At 37.2% G+C, this 13,783-nt stretch overlaps 1 protein-coding gene across 1 annotated transcript; it reads left to right on the forward strand.

Annotated features, from left to right (window-relative positions):
• Positions 1-915: 915 nt before the first annotated feature.
• Positions 916-13,302, forward strand: LOC149021540 (PHD finger protein ALFIN-LIKE 4-like). The gene is made up of 5 exons (XM_089149761.1): positions 916-1,404; positions 1,550-1,582; positions 7,562-7,790; positions 10,755-10,890; positions 12,877-13,302. The coding sequence occupies exons 1-5, from the start codon at positions 1,308-1,310 to the stop codon at positions 13,159-13,161; spliced, it is 780 nt and encodes a 259-aa protein (XP_089005887.1). The 5' UTR covers positions 916-1,307; the 3' UTR covers positions 13,162-13,302.
• The last annotated feature ends 481 nt before the right edge of the window (positions 13,303-13,783 follow it).

A 13,783-nucleotide genomic window follows, 5' to 3' on the forward strand; every position in this document is an offset into this window, starting at 1 on the left:
TCGGATGCCTTTTTTAAATTTTTATCGGATTGGATTCGGATACCGATTTTGCTAATAACAAATTTTAAGGCTTACCATGAAGATATTACATATGCCGTCAACAAGGTCAAACCCACTTCTTAAAAAAAAAAAATAGTTAGAACTTACGAGTTGTTCATTGATGAATGTTGGTCTTACCAGCCAAACAACTCTAAGTTGACCTTAAATTCTTTTTTTGGTGATAGAAATTTCAATGTTAAATACCTTTTAAAGGATTATTAAGTTTTTATTATAAGTTTTTTTTGCTCAATTGGCAATGATTCAATGACCCACACTTCCTAGCAAAGAGTCATGGATTCAAGTCTCTCTTGACGATGATGTAATTAAGCTGACCTTGAAGGAGTGGAATTTGACTAATCAATCCTGCTTGATAAGGCTGCGGCTTACTAAAGCTGATGTACATCATTTCTTTTTTCTGTTCTGAACTTGTAATAGAGAAAACTGTGTGTGTTCTTATATTGATGACATGGAAGTACAAACTTTTTTTCAAAACATTCCTTCTATAAGATAACAAATGTTAAAGACCATCAGTCTTTCCAAAAAAACCATCATTAGTTTTTCCTTTTTTTGGTAAGGTATCATCAATTCATACCCTGATACCAAAAAAGGAAAAAAAATCAGTGCAGAGAGCTTTAACAATGGTAATCTAAAAAGAAAAAGAAAAAGAAAATAGAAAGGAACCAAAGATAAAAAGCCAAAAATTCAGAAAAAGAGCTAGGAAAGCGAGATCGATTCTTGTAACCGTTCGATTGGAATATAAGATTAATCCGATTAAATCAAAATTTCCAGATAGATGAACTCCGAGTTCGAACGGAAAAGCGCCAGCGCAGCAATCGTCGACCATCGACGGGACGAGCGAAAGAGTCACTAATAAAGCAAATCCGCTTCTCAGAGAATCACAGTTCTCACCAACACCAACAGCTCACATTAGCGTCTGCTCCTCTTTATCTGTTCGTTTCGAAAACTTTTTCTTTCTCCCGATTGGTTTTCACTTATACCCACTCTCACCCCCACTCGCTCTTACACTTCCTTGAGAGGTCAAATATTTGCCCTTTTTTCCCTCCTTTCTATTTCACTCCTCTCTCTCTTAACTCGGAAGTGAACCCATGTTGGGTTGGCTCTTTCTGCTTTCAAATCTCAACGTAAACCGCTGAAAGCAGAAGAGTTTTCGTTTCTAATCTCTTCTTCTGCGTTTCGTTGAGTCTTTTTTTTTTTTGTTTTGTTTTTGTTTGCCATCCTTTTGTTTATTCGAAGAAGGTTTTGAAGCCATGGAAGGACCTGGAGCTTACAATCCTCGAACTGTCGAGGAGGTTTTTAGGGATTTCAAGGGCCGAAGGGCTGGCATGATCAAAGCTCTCACCACTGGTACTATTTTATTTTGCGTTTCTTCACATTTCTTCAACTGTTATTCGTTTCCGGAAGGATTTGTTCATTTATTTTTTCGCTTTTAATGTAGGGTTTTTCTTTTCTAGCCGACCCTAATGTGTTTGCGGTTTGATTTTTTTTGCAGACGTTGAAGAATTCTTTCAGCAGTGCGATCCTGGTTAGGGTTTTTGTATATCTTGTTGTGTCTCGCTTTCCTTTTTGGGTATATAATGTCTGCATGTGTGTTAAATAGGAATTATTGATTAAGGATGGAAGTTTTAGTACGCTTGATTTTTCGGATTAGTGGTTGATTGCGTTATTGGTTCACTTTTTTTTGCGTGTATTTTTCACTATAGATGTTCTTTCCGTCCTATTTTGTTTTTTTTCCTGCTCCTGAACTTTTTAAGTTGAACTTTTGTTTATCGCACCAAGGTTACTTGTGGAAGTGCTGGTTGATTTTTTTTTCAATTGAATGATGTTAGTAGGTGCTGCTCTGGACTTCTCTCCTATGCTTTTGTTTATGGTAGGAACCTCATTGTATATCTGAAGTTGTGAGCAATGACAGTGAATTTCATGTTTAAAAAGTAGGAAATCTGGAATCATTTTGTGTTGTTTCATCATTATAACTTAAGTGAGGAAATGTTTGGTCACTCTTCATTCATCTTTACATTCATCTGATGGATAACTTTTCATCATTTTGAGTTATTTTTCTTCCTCAATGTTTATATGTTATTTAGTCTCATATGGTAGGTGTTTCCCTATTATATTATCAATCTGTCTTGCAGTAACAAATGTAGGAACATGCATAGTGCTTACATAGCTTGCAAAGGAGGAATGAATGTGAAGAAAATCTCTGGCTAGGTTTTCTCTGTTCCTTTGTGGTTGGATAGTCGGACAGGGACAAGCAGCTCTAGATTTATTCTCTCAGCAGAATAAACATTGCAGGAATTTAATATTGATATACAGGATTATAGTTGGTTTTACAATTCTTTTATGTATAGTTAATATTTATTTCTCTATTTGTACATGATAAAACTAATTGAAGTCGAGACTGTAGTTTTCAAACTGTTGGTTAGACACTGCTTTGGATCCTGTTAGAAAAATTAAGCCAATGCAAGATGTTGCCTTCTTGCTCAAGGTGCTTTGGTTTCAGCAGCATGTGCTAATGCACATGACTTGATTCCTCCACCCCCGATATGAAGGAAGTTTTTCTGTCATGGCCATCACCATCACAGTATCAGTAGTAACAGCTGCGCATTAATTAGAAGAAGCTGGACATGGAAGGAAGGGGAGGGCAAAGAATAATAATATTGAAGTAGTAGTAATAGTTGTAGGCTTGTAGCTGTAGCAGTGGCAGCTGCAACAATTACTGGGATCAAGAAAAGTTGCAGTGGCTACCATTGCACCATTGTTGCTGCCATGGAAGTATTAGAAATAGTAGTAGCAGGAGCAGCTGCAACAATTGCTGGTGATGAAGAGGAGTTGGACTGGCCAATATTACACCACTATCGATAAGGAGGAGGCAGAGGAGGTGAGAGCACATCTGTTTGAGTTCCAGTTTTGCTGCTACCCTTTTCAAAGCTGTCTCAGCTTCGTCAAGAACAGGCAGCCACAAAGTTGCAATTCTTTGATTTTTCTAGAGGGCGAGTAGTTTTGCTCCATCATTTTCTAGCTCTTGAGTCTTTATTTCTAGAATTCATCAACATCAAGAATGCCCTCAACTTCTCCCTTCCTTCCTTCCTTTAGTATCGTATTTGTGTATCATATTTTCTATATTAACTACCTTAAACTTTGTGATGTAATTAGTATTTGTGGTAGAATCCATCTAGCATGTCCTCAGCCACCGTTTCTTTAATAAGTACTAAGTTTTTTGCGTAGTTTTTTTTCTTCTTCTTTTTTTTTTCAAAATTTTAATATATTTATATTCTATATTATTATAACCTAAAGGGACATGAGTAGACATCTAATGTGTAAGTAAAGTTTCCAACTTTTCTGACATAGTTGCCATATCTTCCCAGCAGCTTAATGCATTTTTTTTTGGGGGGGGGGTGTCTAAAATCAAAGCAACACTTATCAGGCGACCAAGTTGTCTGATGCTTTGGCGATGCTGTGACAGCTATGCTTTCTGGATGATTTACAATTGAGATGATGACAATTCTTGCGAGAATACGTTGAAACATACAAAAGTATCTAGATGAAGCGCGGGTGTGTTGTTATCTGATCAGTTGGATGACCATCTAATGTATTGAATTGCCTAGTGCTTTGACAACCTTGATGGGGAAAACTTCATTGGTCTTGTCTGATTGTCTGGGAATCTTAACAGTTCAGATTTCCAACAAGATTTCAATGTTTTAATTCTAATTTGATTTGTCCTGGTATCAGCTAGACTGAAACTGACTTAGTTGGACCCAGTATGAGTGTTTTCAGGTATAACTTGTGTATTCATGAGATTTAGTTGGAATTGACCCTGATTGTTTCAGAGTTTATTTGAATCAATTCTAAGTTGAATTTTAATACAATGCAACCCCTTTGCTGTTGCCGTATTTGGAAGACAAGTTCCAAGTGGGGTTTTACTACCACACAAACCATGGTAGGAAAATTTTCAGGTATCTTGAGGTCACCAAAACAAGATACAATTGCAAAATGAAGTCGAGTCAGTTGATTTCGTTGAACTTTCAGTATTTCAGTGAAATATTGAAAATCTCGCCGAAATCTCGGTAAACTTTCAAGAATTTCAGGGGGTTATAATTGTAAATTTTGATTTGTACATTTTAATTGAGATTTGACTACTTTTGGGATGTTCTACTTATGTCTAATGTGTTTGTCATGCACATTCTAATGAAATTTCAATGTCTTCTGGTTATCAATTGAAATTGCTACTCATTTATGTCAAGTTATGCTTCAATCATATTTAGATTTGTGAATACAACATCCAGTATCATCTGCATACAACTGAGCATGTGCTAACCAATAAGATCAATCTATGTTAAATATTAGTAAAAACTAACCTTGAAAATGTGTATTGGCATTAAAATAGGCCATCCACCATAAACTAGGTCAAAATCAGCCTTAAAACCCAACGAAACCATCAACCAAAAGCTGGCACAATCTTGTACCAGCTTTAGCCAAAATTTCGGTATCTTGACTTGGTCAAAACATTGAAATGAGTTTTTGGACCTTGACGCAAACAATCACAATCCTGCCCCCTTCCTTTCTTTTTGTAGCCTTGAGACTAGTCATGGCATTCCCTGAATGGTTTCAGAAAGCAGTCTAGAGTCAACTGATTTGAACCGGAAGGCTGATGTCCATTCTGGTCGTGCCTGATTCCTGCAACCTTCTTTTGTGCCAGTCATGAATTATGTTGGCTATTTATTTATTTAGTTTTGTTGTCGTTTTTTAATTAGTAAAGTTAGAAAAACCAATAATTAGTAGTTAGAAAAACCAATGGAACTTGCTTTTAGTAGCAATATTAATGAAATGGAAATCATGTCATCTTCTTCAGGACTCCTGTTTCTAGGGTTCATGTTGCTTCCAACCAATGAAAGCCAATCTCACAGTCCACTTTCAGTTTCTAAACCGTACTTCCTCCAGAATAGTGCATTAGACTTTCTGTTCCTTGTGACACTACTCACAAATGCATGATTGCGGTAAGTGTCTGAACATAGTCGAATTGGTCATGCGTGTTTTGGGACCAAAGTTATTCCTAAATCTTTATCTCCTTTTGTTCGTAGCAAACCCCTCCTTACATATCACTGAAGCAGCACAACTTGACCACCGTGGCACCGAGCTGAAAAAAAGAGAGATTGCATGCTTGTTATAGATACCCATACTGTCCTTCCGTGTTTTTTGGCAAGCCCTTTTTGCCTCTGAGTTTCAGCTTTCGGTTCATCCTATGGGGTATTTTTGTCTTCTGAGACTACGTCCATTTCCCACAGCACATATGACTAGCCAAGGTCAATCAACATGAGGAAAACATGTTGCATATCACATCTCGTACGGTGACTAGAATAGATTAGTAAGATGGCATATGTATATCATGCCCTAAAATCTTTTTCTTGTTTTTGGGTTGGGGGAGGGAGAGAGTCATATAATCACAGCATTTAATGAAATGAGAACAGCAAATAGCTGAAAATAAAGATTTATAGATTACATAAGAAGACGGTTGGGATGCTACATCCAGTGGTAAGAATCCACGACAAGATCAGTCAAATGGAGACTGGCTTGATGAATATATTAAACGACATGATTTGGGATGAAAGATTATTATTTCGAAGTACGGAAATTAAAATAGAAAAGGAAACCGAGATCTAAGTGAGTTGGTGCTCTTTTTTCTTTGAACACACAGCCAGGTTGTGGAGGATTTTTGGTTTATTTAGGAGCTGAAACTTGGTATGCTGCCTATTCTGGGTCATTTACCCTGAATGGTACTGCCAGATTCTGAAATGTCAATGTACAAAAAGGAATTTGACTTCAAACCCTCTATTAGTAGCCTACAATGTACTAATAAGCTATATTCTGACATAATTCAGTAGTAGAAATTTACAATTAATGTGAAGTAGTGTGATATTGCCTGGATCTTGAGCAGATGCTGTTGTCTTGTTTTGAAACTTAGAAAACCAAGGTATCTCAGACATCTCAGCAGGACATTGTTCAATGCATGGAGGATGAAGCTCCTTTGTAATCTGGTTTCAGTATTCACTGAAATGAGCAACTTCTCTAATATGTCATATGTGTGCCCCAACCTATGACTGTTGATAAGAACTACTGATAGTGCTTGTCCACTTTATAGAATGAGGCTTAAATATTCTTAGGTTTGCTTACGTCAATTGTATTATCAATAGTGGAAGCGAGGGCTCTTACATCACTATAATCTAGGATCCATCTTAGCAATGTAAATTTCATCCTTCCATGATGGGGCGTTCACTTGTTAATCTACTAAGGACACTACATAAATGGTGCTACTCCATTTCATCCATAGGGGGTACTCAAATTGTGCGGTTTGAAAATTTTATCTCTTGAAAGTGCGCATAATTTGATTAGTACTGGTATAGGAGACATATTCAGATGGTTTGGAAGCATTTTTTCTATATCACTTAATTTTCCCCTGAGGTTTTGTTTGGATGGAGTATACAGAATGTAAGGAAAGGGAGTTGAAGTGAAATTGATTTAAAGATTATAATTATGATTTAGTAACCTACATTAAACTCATACTACATATGTTAATCTCTTTTCACATCCAAGGGATTTGATCTAAAATGATTTGGAGTTAAATATATTATCACGATATTACAAATTCCTATACTAATGTTGCTTTTTTTTTTTTTACTTTTTTTTTTTTTTTTTTCTCTTGCTCCTGACAGAGCCAAAATGGATCCCATTCTGGTCCATATTCTCTGTTTGACCGTTGGTGGACCCTGGGCCTTACTATCCTTGTTTGTTAATATCATATCAGTAGAAGGTGAGTGATTGACTGGAGCAAGAGTGGTCTACTCAAATCCTATACAGCTTATCATTGACTTCCATATCTATTATAGAGCAAAACTTTGAAGTTCAATGATTTCTTTCCAATTTTTGAGGTTACGTGAATTGCCTCAGCCCCACCCTCCCTAAATTTCGGGGGCGGCGGGTGTGACGGAAAAGGAAGTATTTTTGAGGTCGGGGTGAGGGAATGTTGTTTGGTGATGGAGTAGTTTATAGGCATGAATATTTTACTGAAGATCTGGGGACTAGTTGGATAGGATAAGATATAGTGAACACTATTTTTTTTTTTTTGATGAAAGGAAAATCTATTAAGTTACTTAACACAATTACAGAGAACACTAGTTGGAGGAAGATATTGGGTTTAAGGCTGGAAGCGGGAGGGATTGTTCTGCGGGTGGTCGGGGATGATCTTCACTCATGCCTAAAATGTTTAAACTTAATTTATTTTGAAGTTGTACTATCTGAAAATTTTTTTTTTGTTGTTGCCTTTTTATTTTGTGGTAGGATTTGATTTATGATAATTGCTTTTCTTCCTTCCAATAGATTGTGCTTGATTTCCTCTTTAGGATTTTCATTTCATCCTATTATTTTGTTTTAAAAGACTGGTCGCTGTTTTCTTATTCATTATCAATGATGCAATACTCTCATTTTCTGTTACCAATTCCTTACTTTACAGAGAAAGAGAATTTGTGCCTGTATGGATTTCCTAGCGAGCAGTGGGAAGTCAATTTACCTGCAGAGGAGGTGCCTCCTGAGCTTCCCGAGCCTGCATTGGGCATTAACTTTGCTAGAGATGGAATGCAAGAAAAGGACTGGTTGTCTTTGGTTGCAGTTCATAGTGATGCTTGGTTACTTGCTGTTGCATTTTATTTTGGTGCTCGATTTGGATTTGACAAAAATGACAGGTACACCTTTTCCTTATCAAGTTTGGATGGTTTTCTGTTTGTGTTTGTTGTTCTCAGCCAGTAAAAATGCAGCTTAGTGGGAATAGTCTCTGGTTTTTCCTTAGTTGATTTGAAGGGTTGGCTTGAGTGTTTTTTTTTTTTGTGTGTGTACATGCATGTGTAATTTGTTAATCTATTCCAGTATTCTTGTTAATGTTGTTGATGGGTAATGTAGTTGTTGAAACTCATGTTTAGTTACGGACTTCTGTTTCCTATTTAAGCAGAAATAATAGTGTGGGATGTAACAGTATTTCAGGGTAGTATATTTGTGTCATAAATCTATGACACATACATGCTGATGATTTTCTCTAGTCCTCCCTATGGTCCGTTGTAGTGGTTTGTTAATATCTTTCATTTTTTTTTTGTTAAAGTTGCTTGGTTATGTAGATCTTGAAATCTGTGTTTAATTGTGGAGCTCTTCTTTCCAGTTTAAGGTGAAAGCTTAGTGTGGGATTTAATAGCTTGTCATTGAATGGAGTTTATTTGTGTTGCAAATGAATGCTTTAAGATGAGATTTATATGCTACCAGTTCTTTTTTTGGGCCTGTCCTTGGTTACACATCGACTTTATCATTCTTCCCAGATTACTCCAAAAATTGGTGTGATTTTAATATCTTGGGTATGCACTTTTAATTCTTTGGGTTTACTGGAAGTAAATATTAATTAGTTGTGGGCCCATTGGAGACAAGTTTGAAAGTTGTCTATCAGTAGTTTTTTATAGGGATCTTGTGGGGTCCACTTGTTAGCTGTTAAGAGTGTTATCTTGAGTAGAGTCCTCTTGGACAGTTATTTATTTCAGAAACTAGAATACTAGGCTTTCTTTGTGATCTCTAGATACATGGGCTGCCCCCTAGACAATGGTTAACATATGGCATGAGAACATTATGCGGATTTACTCTTATCCAAGATCAGAGTGTTGGGATATTTCCTCTGAGCATAACTGAAATTTACCTAAAGTGATTACTTGGGTTGTATAAAGATAATAAAGCATGGTTATTGGAGAAGGTATTATTACTGACATGCGAACAATTTTGAGCTGTTTTTTGACATGTGAAAACAACCTTTAGATGACCCTTTTACTTTGCCAGTCTTTGTTCCTTCATTGTTCACACTTCACATTGGTGTTTTAATAATGCATCCATAAGTTTTATGGACTAAAGATATTGGAATTCAGTTGCTATAATCTTCTGTACCACACTGATGTGGTACCAGGATTAGCTGCTAAAATCTTCTGCACCACACTGATGTGGTACCAAGATTAGCTGCTATAATCTTCTGCACCACACTGATGTGGTACCAGTATTTACTCTCTGGGTTTTTTGAGGGACAAAGGAAGAATGGTAGGATTTTACAATCTGGTCTCACATCAACACTAATATTTTTTCTTGGGGGTTCTGACATGAAACACTCTAATAACTGATACTTCAAACTGAAATACATCCATTTCTATTCGATGTCTTCCATGGATTAGATGATGTAAATAAAATGAAATCGGCTGAACAAATAAGTTAAGAATGAAATAGAATACTTGAGTTGAAAACTCCTGCATATAGCTAAGTATTAGAAAAAGAGAATTGAATTACTAAGATAGCCCATGTAGCTTAGAAATCCCTACCAAACACCAATGCTTGTTGGTCCAAAGCCTGGGTTGGGCCAGTATTTGTCGGGGCTTGCATTCCGAATCTGATTATATCAGTCCAACCATGGTAATACTGCATCATATCCTCGCATCATCTAGTATTACCTGCTTACAAATCTGTTGTATCTGTAGCTTGTTTTTGATTCCTCGACTCCTTACTATGGTCTTTCCCCAATTTCTGTAGTATTGTCAATGAAAATTTTTGGAATCTGGTTAGCTGATGTTGTATTGGCTTTGATTCTTATATTCTGATTCTAAATATTGTGGCTGATGCTATATGAGATCCCAACTTTCATCTTTATTTTTTTTTTTTTTCTTTTAATTTTATGGATGCTGGAGCTTTTTTTTTAATTTTTTGAAGGGGGGGGTATTCGGAGTTACCTGCCCCATTTTTTGGTGCCAAGTTCATTCTTTGATGATTTTTTCCTACTTATCTAATAGATTCATGCATTGTGTCACTGATGCTGGCGTTTTTTTTTTTTTTTTTTTGCTCTGCGACGGAGGGGTGGTGGCAGTGATGTGAATATGTGGCATTCTTGTAAAACTTCATAATAATACATATTTATCTTTATGCATAAAATGCTGGATGGTTTTTCGGGATTGAACTCCTGTTTCAGTCACACCAACTTTTGACATCAGTGATGATGTTTGCAATTAAGACATTACCTTTGGTGTGTGGGGATGTTTCTCTTTTGACATTCCTTTCAGGTCTCAGTTCATGGTATTTCCTTGGAGTTTAGCACTGTTCCTGGAACATATTTTTGGCACGTGTTGGGCCCCTAGGGGTGGGGTCTGAGGGTGCTGAAATGCAGAACCTTCAGGTAGAAGACAAATTTTCTTTTTGAGAAGGGATTAGAAAGTGGAAAAAGGTTGGAACTTCATGTAGAACTTTCTGTTGTCAAGGAAGATTATATGATCTTGCTTCGGGGAATTAATTATTACCATATTCCAACAAGATTGCTAAATTTTTATTGTCTCCTCATTAGTTTCAACTGGGCTGTTATTATGTAGGCAATGTGCATGGTAGTTAGTTTTCTCTTTCAGCTTAGAGATTCCATCAATGTTCTATGGTTCAACTGCAAGTAAAGAACAAATTTTGAGATGTATCTTTGTGTTTTATATGAGCTTTCAATCTGCCTGGATTTCGAATCTGTTGTAATTGTAGATTAAACTTTACCCGTATGTATCTTTTCTTCTTGCTGTTGATATTAGATTCCTTAATGGTCCTTATAGTTAATACATATTTTTTCTATATGAAATTAAGTCTTGCTGGATATTTTGGCACAGGAAACGTCTCTTTGGTATGATAAATGATCTCCCGACGATATATGAGGTTGTGTCAGGAATTGCAAAAAAACCAGTGAAGGAGAAGACTTCAGTCTCTAATCATAGTAGCAACAAATCCAAGCCAATGTTGAAACCGGTAAAAAGGGATTTCTACCTGATTCTTCTCTTGATAGTGATGGATGAATTGAGTTATTTTCTTATATGGTGTTATTATTTATCAGATACTTGGTAGGCGCCTGCCTCATTGTGAGTTTTGCATGAATTGGTATACCTACGTTGAAATATAGTCTGGTCGTGGGGGTGTGTCCATATCTGAAACTTTGAATGATTTGAATCTTCACTTATCCTGGTCAATGCATGAATGTCATATAAATTGTCTGGATACCAAGTATTAGCTCAATATCGACAGCTAGAGATAATCCCTATGTCCTGGTTCTTTCTAGTTATAACCTTGCAATAGCTGTAGCTACTGATCTTGCCATTTTGTGTGTCTATCTTTCCCAAATCATGGGCATTTTAGGAGCATTTTTTTCTTCTTCTGTTACTTCTCGTCTCTATATCCTGGAAGGGTTGGGAGTACATAAATTTTAATCCCTGGTACAGGTTTCTCAGACAGAAGCTAGTGTTGTCCTAATTGGGTTATTTTCTATCATGAAAAGGATGAGACCTTTATTAGTGGGTCCTTTATTAATATGCTATTAGTTTATATCTTGTTGTCTGAGCAAACATAGAAAGGTTTGTGTATGTAATGTAAACTGTTCCCAGAGACAGCACATGGCCTAAGGTTACTGGCACCAAACCCTACGGCTCCTAATTGAACCAGGGGTATTTTGGTCATTTTGTCAATTTTCGTGGAGTCCAAGATTAGGGTGTCATCGAGTCCAGCTTATTATTAGGACCTTAAATCCATTTTTGTTTTTCTCATTATTTTGTGAGACATTTAATAGTTCTCGTTAGGAAATGATTAGGTTGTGGTGGGAATCCACTAGTTTCAGCCTGCTGGTTGTTAGGTTTCCTTATCTAGTCTTAGATTCCAAATCGGATCCTTCTAGAGTAAGTATGATAGAATCCTTGTTTGAATTAGAGTCTTTAGTCAAGTAAGAGTTAAAATTAGAGTGTTAGTTTGAAACCAAGTTGGTTTCCTAAGTTGAGTCCTAGTAAATATTGATTGAGAGTTTGGAGGAAACAAAGTAGTGGGTTTCCTTGGGAGGTCTGCGGCAGCCTTGTGAGAGAGATTCCAGTCATTGTCTTCAAGCTACATCAGTAATTCTTCAACTCCAGCAGCATTCCCCCATTTCCCACTAAGTACCTAAGTACGCCATACCCCTGCCCCTTCCTGCCTCCTTTGCTAACTCCCTTGCACCTGCAAGCATCCCCGACCTCTTCCCCCTTCCCTACGATAGCAGCAGCACCTTAACCCTTACCCCATTCCTACTCTTATTTTTGCTTAAAGACCTAAACTCTAGTATTACAAAATTTCCTGCACTCAAATCTTCTTCATTAAAATTCTGCAGTTCATCTTCAACCTCTAGAGCAGCAGCCAAACCCTGATGACCATCAACTTAGCCCTAAACTTAAACCCCAGATCTGAAATCTCAGTTACAGCAAGGTTTAAGCTTTAATGCCCTAAACCCCTTTAACCCTAAGCCTGGCCAAAACCTTCCAGGCCTCTTGGTAACCCGTAAACCATCAAAATTCTAACCACTGGAGGCATTCCCAGCCCTAGAAGACTGCTGGTTCCCTAGAGAGATGATCCTGGATTGAGCTTAATTCTGAGGTATGGTTCCAACATCTAAACACTGGAATTTAGTCACATCAGTTAGTGCCTTTTGTTGTTAATGACACTGTTTTCGTCAGGAATGATATCTGGAAGAGAATATGTATTCTTTTTTTCTTTCAAGTAGCTGGTAGATTTGCAGTTAGAGCAAGTGATTATTCATTGAAGTGTGGCATTTCATGAACTTCCCAGAGTGAGGTTATTTTCTGTTATTTGACTTGGTGTGGTGATGATTCCTAGTAGTGAGGTAATTTTCTGTTTATTGACTTGGTTTTTTATACGTTGATGGCTGATGGCTTTCCTTTGCGGTTTGCAATATTGTCGCGTCTGTTGAAACAAATGCAGCAGCGGGCCTCTGAACCACCACGAGCCTCTGAATCCCAGGCCAAAGTTTCGAAGGGTGGTCTGTTAAAGGAAGACAATGAATATGATGAGGAAGATGAGGAGGAGCACGGGGACACACTGTGCGGGGCATGTGGGGAGAACTATGCATCAGATGAGTTCTGGATTTGCTGTGACATCTGTGAGAAGTGGTTCCATGGAAAGTGTGTGAAGATCACCCCTGCTAGGGCCGAGCATATCAAGCAGTACAAGTGTCCCTCGTGCAGCAACAAGAGGGCTCGCCAATAGGGAAGCTGGTTCTTTTCCGTGTCGTTGCCCTGCTGCTTGTGGCAGCATTGTGAATTTGAGTACTTTTTAATTTTGGGGATGACTGAAGACATTTTACATTTTAGGCCCGTTGGAAAGTTTCCCCATATTTGACAAAGTAATTAGCCAATTAGGGCATTTTCCTTAATTAGGAAACTGCCATCTCAGTGGATGATGATGATGCAGATCATTTATACTTGATACTGTTTGATTTACATGTTCATATTTAGTTTTATCTTTTCCCCCTTTACCCCATTGACAAGGATTTGGTCGAAAATAGAGAGTTAAATTTGATGAATACAGTTTGTTAAATTGTTGATAGTGATTGGAACTGTTGTTTCTATTTCTATCTTAATCTTAATGTGATCTTTTAGAGGTGTTGTTCTTTTGATCGGGTTTTGGCTGAAACCTACACAGTAACCTACACAGTAATGGGCGTCAAAAGAAAATTGGATGTAAGTTTTTGTCCAAAACTGCTTTGTATCAGTAGAAGATTCTATGATATACTGATATGCAGCATCTGTTGAATGGTCACTGTACTTGTATTCATTCACTCCTGGCATTGGTCATCCGGCTAGGGGGCATTAGAAACCTTTCTGTGATT

Source organism: Hakea prostrata, chromosome 3 (genome assembly GCF_041222555.1).
Source record: "Hakea prostrata isolate BN-2017 chromosome 3, UWA_Hpros_2, whole genome shotgun sequence".
Classification (NCBI taxonomy): Eukaryota; Viridiplantae; Streptophyta; class Magnoliopsida; order Proteales; family Proteaceae; genus Hakea; species Hakea prostrata.